Below are 10,292 nucleotides of genomic sequence, written 5' to 3'. Positions count from 1 at the left end.
TCAGTTGCCCCCGGCACATGGAATCTTATCAGACCAGCAAGGGAACCCATGTCCCCTGCCCTGGGAGGTGGATTCTTGACCATTGCACCACCAGGGAAGTCCAAATCGTTTAGATTTTTAACACATACTCAGTTGAATTTTGTTTTTCAACAACTTTCTATTTTCTAGATGTACAGAGAGTAGTACTCCTTAATAATAGCAAAGGTGATATTTCATGAGAAACTGCCAACCGTATATTAAAAAAAGAATGTGCATGTATAAAAGATTTGCGTTTCTTAAGATACAGTAATTTCATGTTTAGTGGATAAAACGATGTTTCTGAGTTCTGCACAATCACTGACTAAGAGGAAGGCGAGGCCCAGATCCCACCACGTCCATCTTCGTCAGAGCTGCCCAATATGCCTCCTCTATCTTGTATCCTATGGTACAAATGATTTTTTTTTCCTTTAAAGTCCCAGACAAAACTCACTAAGTTCACAAAAATGACTTAAACGCCTCAGTCTGAGTACAATTAAAGGACAGTATGATAGTATATCATCGCTGTCATCTATCAGGGCATGTTCACTATAGACAGCTGCATGGAATCTAAATTATTATCCAAACACTTTGAGATCAATAGCTTTGAAGGCTTTCTAAATGCTCTTCGAATTCCCCAGAAATTGTCCTTAGCCCCTTGAAGAGGAAACGAAGCTTCTAGCCTACCTGGAAGAACAGGGAGGTCAGTTTTGAGCAGCCTAGAGGATTGCCTGACCCTGGGAGATTCGAGCAGAATCTCTCAGGCTGCAGGCTGGCGCCTGCCCGAACTCCATTATCCAGAAAGCTAAGCGTTGAGCAGCAGCGGAGCGCACCCAATGAACATCCAGAATTCCGACATTTCCGGCGGGTGGGTGGGCTCACTGGGTGAAGGCGGGACTTCCTGTGTCTCCATAGCGGTTCTTTGAGCGGTTCTCGAGGTCGGAAGGATCGGGGTTGAGGTGACAGAGGAGGCGGGAGAAGACGCTTTGCCCCCAGGGACTGGAGGCGGTCCTACAGTCGGGCACATCGCTACCTACAGGGCGGCCTGGAGACGTTGGTGCTGGGTTAGCCCCTCTCCGCGCACGGAGTCCGATGGCGGCGGCGGCGGCGCTGAGGGACACTCCTCAGGTAAACGCTGATCCGTCCGGCCCTCATCGGCTTCATCCTAACAGACGCTAAAGCCCCGAACCTGCTCAGGTGCCCGCAGCTCAGACCCGGGTATCCAGGACAGCGATGCGGTGGTGGGTGGGGCCTTCTATTTGACAGATAGTACGGTGGCGCCTGGTACAGGGCGATGGCGGAGGGATGCGCAGGCGCAGAGATGTGGCGGTCCGACTGAGGCAGGAGAATTCGGGGAAACTGGGGTCCATCTGATGGCTGCAGGGAACAGTGTGTGTATGCTGTCGCATCTGCAGTGGCGGACTGAGGAGTTGTACCTTCCTTTTTGAGGCCTTTGAAGCCATGGAAAATTAAAAAAAGTTTTTTTTAATTGGAGGATAATTGCTTTACAGAATTTTGTTGTTTTCTGTCAAACCTCAGCATGAATCAGCCATAGATATACACCTGATATGAAGAACTGACTCATTTGAAAAGACCCTGATGCTGGGAAAGACTGAAGGCGGGAGGAGAAGGGGACGACAGAGGATGAGATGGTTGGATGGCATCACTGGCTCAATGGACATGAGTTTGAGTAAACTCGGGGAGTTGGTGATGGACAGGGAAGCCTGGTGTGCTGCAGTCCATGGGGTCGCAAAGAGTCGGATATGACTGAGCGACTGAACTGAATTAAACTGATACATATATTCGGTCCCCTTTGAACCTCCCTCTCCATCCCACCTCTCCAGGTTGATACAGAGCCCCTGTTTGAGTTTCCTGAGTCATACAGCAAATTTGGAGCCATAGAAAATTGTAAGGCAAAGAAACGTGACGTGTTAGGTTTGGCAAAATCACCAAAGTCTGTTCAATGAAAGAACTAATTGTAGGGATGCTGAGGACACTGAAGCAGATGGAGTTTAGGTTTTTTTTCCAAGGACACACAATTGCTGAGAGTGAATAGAGGTTAGACACTCGTGGAACCTGGTTCAGATGCCACCAGGTGTGCAGGGAAGGTCTCATTCCCTGGAAAATTGCCAGGATCACATCCCTCTAAGACTTAGCACTTCCCACAGGTTTCCATGGCTGCGAAGGTGCTTTTCGAATATAATCGGGTAAGTGGAGATTACCCTCACTAGTGCAACCCTGTGTTAGTTGCTCAGTCGTGTTTGCAACCCCATGGACTATAGCCTGCCAGGCTCCTCTGTCCATGGATTTCTCCAGGCAAGAATACTGGAGTGGATGCCATTCTCTTCTCCAGGGGATCTTCCCAACCTGGGGATCAAACCCAAGTCTCCTGCATGAGAGGCAGATTCTTTACCATCTGAGCCACCAGGGAAGCCTTCTAATTTTCTCCAAATTTGGGTTGTTATGAAACGTGTCACCTGGCATTTTCCCAGCGCTTGGGTGTGCGGACCTTGGAGAATCCTAGCTCAGTCCTAAGTCCAGTCTAAGTGTTATATGAAAGGGTTCCCCTTTCAGGCCACCAATAGAAAGAGATGTGGAAGCTTGTCACAAAAACAGGAAGTGCTTGGAGGTGAGGCTAAGTTGGTTCAGGGAATTGCAGGTCTCCTTCCTTCCTGGCAAGAATAAACTGGCTGTGGGGAGCAGCAGTCAGACCTGGAATGACTGTCTGTGAAATCAGGCATCTATTCTGGAGGCAGTGGGAGGTGTGGATCAGATGACTGATCTGATCAATCAGGGCGGTGACTTCTTCTGGGTCTTTACAGGCTCCACTGATTGCAGAGTGGACAGCAGTGTGAACAGAGCAGTTAGTGGGAGAGTGAGGAGAGAGCAGGCAGCTATGGCACCAAGGTCGGGAATCTCTTCTGAGCTCTTAGGAGGAAGATGGAGATGGCGTAGATGTGCGAGGAGGTGGCTTGTGGGTCTTCAGGAGTGAGGCAGTTGATGGTCTCATCTGTCTGTGTCCTGGCAGGGCAGTGTGACCTTTGAGGATGTGGCTGTGTACTTCTCCTGGGAGGAATGGGCTCTCCTTGATGAGGCTCAGAGATGCCTGTACCACGATGTGATGCTGGAGAACTTTGCACTTACATCCTCACTGGGTAAGCTCTTCTACCTGCCCCTGTGCCCTGGGCCAAGCTCTGCTTCTCTTTTCTCCAGGGGCAGGTGTATCCCTAGTGGCCTGGATTTGTGCTGTGTTTACAAGGGCTGGGCTGGGCGCTCGCCTCCTTCTCATCCGTGTCACCACAGCACCTACTGCCCCAAAGCCTCCCAGGGAAGAGTTTGGTATCACTGTTGTTTTGTCAGCCTAAAGGACCCCCATGTCTTGCCGTCTGCCTCACTGGGTGACTCTCCAGCACCATAGCACCCTAGTATAACACCCTTCATTCCTATAGCTCACATTTGTTTCTGACTGTGTTGGAAGTGTAGTCACTTACATAGTCACTGCTTACACAAATGTTATTGACAGACCCTTAGTTAAGGTTCTTTTTGCTTTATTTCACTTGGGACATGTACACAAAACATTTACCAGTTTCTTTTTTTTTTTTTTTTTGCCACGCTGCTGCCCTCAAAATCTTAGTTCCCCAACCGCAGCATGCCTTGACCACTGGACCACCAGGGAATTCCCACAGATATTTAATTTGTATCCTCTTCATTTGCTGAATTCATTGATTCTAGAAGTGTTGTGGTGCAATCTTCACAATTTCGTGACCTGTGGATGCCTTTTGTCTTTTTTCTTAAGGCTCCGTGTAGAATTTCCAATACTATGATGAATACTAGTGGTAGAAGCTGGCGTCATTTTCTTGTTTCTGATCTTGGAGTATTTCTGACGTTTGGAGGACAGACTCCTTATTGCCCATCCTGACTCCTAGAAGCTATTCTTGGAACCTGTACAAGGTCCCCACCCCAAGGGCTCAGAGGTAGGGAGTGGAAGGATGAATACTATTACCATGCTAAGAGCTGAAAGGGACAAAATTAAAGCAGTTGAGCATTGCAAAAGAGTTGCATTAGACTAATTCTACTGGTGTCGTTGTCCAGAAGAGAAATCAGATTCCTGGTTCTTACTACTGTGCTATCTTCCCTTCAGCTATGGTCTTAGGAATTTTTTGGTAATATTTAATAGCATTCTGGCGGTCTCCTGTGTTCTGAGTTGTCTGGTCCTGTTTTGGCTACTGACTTGTCCTGTCATTCCCTTATGATTTTAGTTCTCTTGGGTACATGCAGATCTTCAGGTGGGGCTACAGAAAAAGTCCTCTGAGCTTCACAGAATGGACATGACTCCATTCTCAACAAGATGGGCTCATAGCAGGCCTGACCCAGATGAATGGAAGTTGACAGAGGACATGACTTCAGGTCTTGGTTGAAATCATACCAGGAACCTATCCTGTTTTACTTCTGTATTGGTGCCATTGCCAGTAGCCACACCTCACTCCTTTCCCTTCTCAATTCTCGACACTTTGCGGACTTGTCATTTCTATTAGTCATTTCTACTCTGATTCCAGCTGAGAGCTATTCTCCACCTCTCTACACTGCTCACCTCACTCATTCCTCACACTGTTCCCTACTCAGACTTTGTCGTGTTCTAAAGAGTGCAGGTAGCTAATAATCCTTAAATACTGTTACCTTTGTTCCAGTCAGATTTTTCTGGGACTGGACTGGACTTCTGCACAGCATCACATGTCATCAGCAGATATAATCCTGCTAAAATCTATTGACAGATCTTCCTCAGTGGTCCAGTGGTTAAGACTCTGTGGTTGCACTGCAGAGGGCACTGTTTCAATCCCTGTTTGGGGGACTCTCATCCCACATGCCAGGTGGCATGGCCGCAAAAAATGAAAAGCTGCTGACAGAAAAATGAGTTACAGCACAAACCTTTCTGATAGGCCTTTCCTCATGTCCTGTGCCCAGTGAGACCTGCAGCATTCTGTGACCTTAGGGACTCAGTGGTGCACAGCAGTTGCTTCCTCAAGCTGAGTTTTCCTGAAAGCAATTTCATGAGCTGATCCTTTGATGTGTTGAGTTACATTTGTGATGGTTTTGCCTCTTCTCAATAAGGTTAACATGTACTTCACCATCACTTCTTTAATTTCAGGCTATTGGCATGGAGTAGAAGATAAGGAAGCACCTTCTGAACAAAGCATTTGTATAGGAGTGTCACAGATCAGGACTCTCAAGGTAGATTCATCTCCCCACAAGGGCCAGCCCTTTGAGATGTGTGGCCCAGTCTTGAGAGACATTTTGCACTTTCCTGAGCACCAGGAAACACATCTTGGGCAGAAACCATACACATGTGGAAATCGATTCTATATCTCTGCCAACCTTCAGCAATACCAGGAGCAACACATTGGAGAGATACCCATCAGAAGTTCTGTGGACACAGCCTTGATTATAAACAGCTGCACAACCCATGTGTCAGGGAAACCCACTGTCTATGGGGAGATTGGGAACGACTTCTTAGTCAATGTGGGATTTTTCCATCACACTGAGGAGAAGCCAAACAATAGTAATGAGTGTGAAGCTGTCTCTCACAATGGAAAAAGGCATGAGAACTGGGGAGAAGGCAACAAAGCCCTCAACTGCACAGACACACTTGTTGAGGACCAACGAGTCCTCACTAGAGAAGGGCTTTATGAGTGCAGCAAATGTGGAAAAGCCTGTACTCGAAGATGTAACCTCATTCAGCACCAGAAAGTCCACACTGGAGAACGGCCTTATGAATGCCATGAATGTGGAAAATTGTTTACCTACCTCTCCAGTTTCATTATACACCAGAGGGTTCACAGTGGAGAAAGACCTTATGAATGCAGCGAATGTGGGAAATCTTTTAGCCAAAGCTATAGCCTCAACAGCCATAGGAAAGTTCACACAGGAGAAAAACCTTATGAGTGCAGGGAATGTGGGAAGTCTTTTAGTCAAAGATCTAATCTCATTCAGCATCAGAGAGTTCACACTGGAGAAAGGCCTTATGAGTGCAGTGAATGTGGGAAATCTTTTAGCCAAAACTTTAGCCTCATTTACCACCGGAGAGTTCACACTGGAGAAAGGCCTCATCAGTGCAGTGAATGTGGAAAATCCTTTAGCCGAAGCTCTAGCCTCATTCACCACAGAAGACTTCATACTGGAGAGAGGCCTTATGAGTGCAGTAAATGCGGGAAATCCTTTAAGCAAAGCTCCAGCTTTAGCTCACATCGGAAAGTCCACACAGGAGAAAGGCCTTATGAGTGTGGGGACTGCGGAAAATCATTTAGCCATAGCTCCAACCTCAAGAATCACTGGAGGGTTCACACTGGAGAAAGGCCTGTTGAGTGCAGTGAATGTGGGAAATCATTTAGCTGTAAATCTAACCTTGTTAAACACCTGAGAGTTCACACTGGAGAAAGGCCTTATGAGTGTGGGGAATGTGGAAAATCATTTAGCCAAAGTTCCAGCCTCATTCAGCACCAGAGAGTTCACATTGGAAAAAGGTCCTGAGTGCAGTGAATGTTGGAAAAAACTTTTCAGCTACAAATATGACCTCATTCAACCCCAGAGATGTCACACCAGTGAAAGGCCTTAGATATGCTGGGATGTGCAGTTTCCTTCTAGTATATTTACACTGGAAAAGTTGTGACTGGGCCATCTAATGCATCTGAAAATCTGCACTGGCGAGATTCCCCTTAAGTTTCAGGTATGTAGGAATCTTTAAGAAGCTGTGCTTCACTTTATTAGGGGCTTCCCTTGTGGCTCAATTGCCTGCCAGGCGCTTTCCAGCTTTATGTCACTGCCAGTTTCATTTCTATCACCTGGCAGGTCCACCCAGTGTGGAAACTACCTCCCAGTATGCTCAGGGAAGCTGACTTCTGTCCCATCCCTTTCTGTGGAGGGAAGTAGTGAGTAGTCTTAGCTCTTATGGCATCCTCATTCCTTGCTTATTTCTAAAGTAGGGCATGGACCTCACTCAATTTGGGCCCAGTGGACCCAGTTTCAGTTCTGTTGGTGACTTGCCAGCCAGGACTACATTTTCAGGGACATGTTAGTTTCTGGTGACACTTCTGATTTCCCCAGCTTCCAAGTCACCAAGCTGAGAACTTCATGCCTTGTATTCTTTTGCATTTTGCAATAATAAAGGCGTTAATGTTTCAGCCCTCTTTGGTCTGGGACTTCTATTCACTTTATATGAGGTGATTGGAAGAAAACGGGGCTCTAGCAGCATTAATGATGGCACAGCTTTCATGGGGGTCCTGTGCTTTGTGTGTCTCACCTCAGTATGATTGAAGAATGTAGCTCTCTTTGTGGGGTTGGCCTAATGTAAATACATTGTTGCTCAAGGTCTCCTCAGAAAGACCGCAAGGCTCTGGGGTCCTGATTTGTGGACTGTATCAGGGTTTTTTTTGTGGGCTCAGAAAACATCTGAGGAGTCATGAAGTTGTGACAACCTCCAGTGCTTCTGGAAACATGAATTGTTATTCACAGTGAATGATCACATAATGCTCAGCAGTTAACCTATAAAAGAACCACATGTCCTGACCCCCAGAATTCACTAGATAGTTCCACTGTAAGACTACAGGGCTGGAGGGAACCATGTTCGTCAAGTAACCCTGGAGCGGAGGAGACTGCAGTGAGGTAGGTGGAGTGTGTCCTAACATTGCATCAGCAGATGCTCCAGTGACTGTGACTGTGCAGTATCAGTGTGCACAGATGCTTGAACATCTAGAATGTTCAGCCAAAGGCCGTTGCCACAGAGGCAGATAAACAGAGAAAGATCCCTTCATCCACAGTGTGGTTCTGTGATCAGCCAGCATTCCTGTTAACTCAGGTGGGAAGAAATCTATTCTCATCAGGATTTGCTGCCACTAAGACAAGGGTGCTTCTCCAAGGTCATCAGAAAAGAGAGGCAATATAGGATTGTGAGACATGAGGAGTTTTCATTTTGGTTTTGGTTGTTCTTTGAGGCTTCCAGGATCATAGTTCCCTCACCAGTGACCGAACCCTGGGCCATGACAGTGAAAGTGCCAATTCCTAGCCACTGGACCACTAGGGATTTCTCAACATCTGATTTCCTAAAAAGTGTGACAGACCTAGGTTTTTTGAGTCATTTTGTAAATTTTTATTCAGGTGTAGTTGACATTGATATAGTGTATCTATTTGAAGTGCAGAATCTAAATATTTTGAGATTCTTAAGTGATAATATATAAGTAGTTCATTCTTTATTGCTGAGTAGTATCGTTTCTAGTTACATTGTTTGTTCATCCATTCATCTGGTTATGGTCATTTGGGTTATTTCTACTGTGGGTTATTGTAAATAAAGGTGCTAGAACGTTTATATGTAAGTCTGTATGTATGGATGGATTTTCAGTTACACTGTGTTAGTAATTCAAAGTGTAAAGCCTGAGTCATAGAATAGGTGAATGTTTAACTTATGAAACTGACAAACTACGATCTACATTTATAGATTGTTTTTACATACCCACCAGGAGCATGTAAAATGCTTCCACATTCTGGCCAATACTTGGTATGGTCAGTCTTTTGAATTTCCTTAAATTTTTAATTTAAGGAAGTAGTCGTTTTAATTACATCTCCCTAAGGAATCATACGGAGAAGGCAATGGCATCCCACTCCAGTACTCTTGCCTGGAAAATTCCATGGATGGAGGAGCCTGGTAGGCTGCAGTCCATGGGGTCACAAAAAGTAGGGCACGACAGAGCGACTTCACGTTGACTTTTCACTTTCATGCATTGGAGAAGGAAATGGCAACCCACTCCAGTGTTCTTGCCTGGAGAATCCCAGGGACGGGGAGCCTGGTGGGCTGGGGTCGCACAGAGTTGTACACGACTGAAGCGACTTAGCAGCAGCAAAGAATTATGATGTTGATCTTTCTTTTTCCACATGGTTTATTTGCCATCTGTATGTCTTCTTGGTAAAATATCTGTTTATATCTTTCACCTATTTTTCTTTTCATTAACAAATAAATAGCTCCTTTTTATCCTCATTTTTTGTGTGTGCTATATACAATGTAATTACCACATGTACCATGTAGTTTAAATTTAATCTGCACTATCCACATATTTTTAAATCTAGACTTTCAATAATATAACGAAGTCCAGGCTTGTAGTGTTTTCCAGTTTTCCGAATACAAATATTCTTGGCATGGCCAATTTCAAACTAACAACATGGTGTCACTGAACATGGAGTTGGGAAAAGTTGATAGAGGTACATCATTCCAACTCAATCATACTGATCCAGTAGCAACAAATGATACAAATGATAATGAGACTTGATAACAGCAGAATCTAACACAACACCGTAAAGCAATTATCCTTCAACTAAAATATTTTAACCATCCCTCCCCCCCAAAAATAGTAAAATTACTATGAAGTGGCAAGTTCTGAACATTTGTGTAAGGTGTAACCCCTGGGTGGAGGAAACGGCAACCCACTCCAGTATTCTTGCCTGAAAAATCCCGTGGACAGAGGAGTCTGGCAGGCTACCATCCAGGGGCTTGTAAAGAGTTGGATACGACTGAACACACACATAAAGTATACCTGACTGAATATACAGAATGCATGTATTTAGGATGTACATTTTTATATTTTAATACATATTTTTACCCAGAAAATCATTATTTTCATTGGAAACAAAAGATAATCTATAATGCCCTAACTCAGTTAATTTAAATACTTCAATACTTTAAAACATAAACAGAGCAAGAAAGATATTTAAAATAAAGGCAATTCTTGAGGAGGGGGGAAACAACAACTGAACTCTGAGGATGTTTTCCTCAGAAAGGATCAAAAGAATGCACATTAATTAACATTGAGATGCAGGAATCCCCCGGTGATCCAGGGGCTGGGGTGCCATGCTCCCATGTAGAGGACCCAGGTTCGACCCTGAACAGGGAACTAGATCCCATATGCCACAACTGAGACCAAGCACTGCCAAATAAAATTAGTTAATTAAAAAAAAATGAGGTGCAGTTTCCAGCAGTTTATTTTGGAGTCAAAACTTTACTCTTTTCAGTGTGAGTGCTCTGGAAGTTTGTGTCTTTGCTCTTTGTTGACAGAAAGTTAATGAGTAAACCATAATTTATAATGATTAGAGCTCTGTGTTTGGGAATTTCAATAAATTTGAAAACAAAGGAGCATACTTACAGTTTGTTATGCTCTAGCATTCTCAGTATTATCATCTGTATTTAAGAGGAGCAAATTTTATCCTGTAATTTGTAGTTATCCAGTACATTTAAACTA

The 10,292-nt window shown here is 44.7% G+C and overlaps 1 protein-coding gene across 1 annotated transcript; it reads left to right on the top strand.

The window, feature by feature from the left end:
• Positions 1–861: 861 nt before the first annotated feature.
• LOC109572195 (zinc finger protein 211-like) lies at positions 862–9,037 on the top strand. Its single transcript, XM_019978774.2, has 3 exons — positions 862–1,143; positions 3,044–3,170; positions 5,162–9,037. The coding sequence occupies exons 1-3, from the start codon at positions 1,108–1,110 to the stop codon at positions 6,538–6,540; spliced, it is 1,542 nt and encodes a 513-aa protein (XP_019834333.1). The 5' UTR covers positions 862–1,107; the 3' UTR covers positions 6,541–9,037.
• The last annotated feature ends 1,255 nt before the right edge of the window (positions 9,038–10,292 follow it).

The sequence above is a fragment of the Bos indicus genome, chromosome 18 (genome assembly GCF_029378745.1).
Source record: "Bos indicus isolate NIAB-ARS_2022 breed Sahiwal x Tharparkar chromosome 18, NIAB-ARS_B.indTharparkar_mat_pri_1.0, whole genome shotgun sequence".
Lineage (NCBI taxonomy): Eukaryota > Metazoa > Chordata > Mammalia > Artiodactyla > Bovidae > Bos > Bos indicus.
This window is presented reverse-complemented; position numbering and strand designations above follow the sequence as displayed.

What these genes read in the sequence shown, in the direction of transcription:
- LOC109572195 (XM_019978774.2), top strand. Translation starts at nt 1,108, where the DNA reads ATGGCGGCGGCGGCGGCGCTGAGGGACACTCCTCAG. An exon ending in CGCTGAGGGACACTCCTCAG is followed by an intron (nt 1,144 to 3,043) that starts GTAAACGCTGAT and finishes GTGTCCTGGCAG; the next exon opens with GGCAGTGTGACCTTTGAGGA. An exon ending in TGCACTTACATCCTCACTGG is followed by an intron (nt 3,171 to 5,161) that starts GTAAGCTCTTCT and finishes CTTTAATTTCAG; the next exon opens with GCTATTGGCATGGAGTAGAA.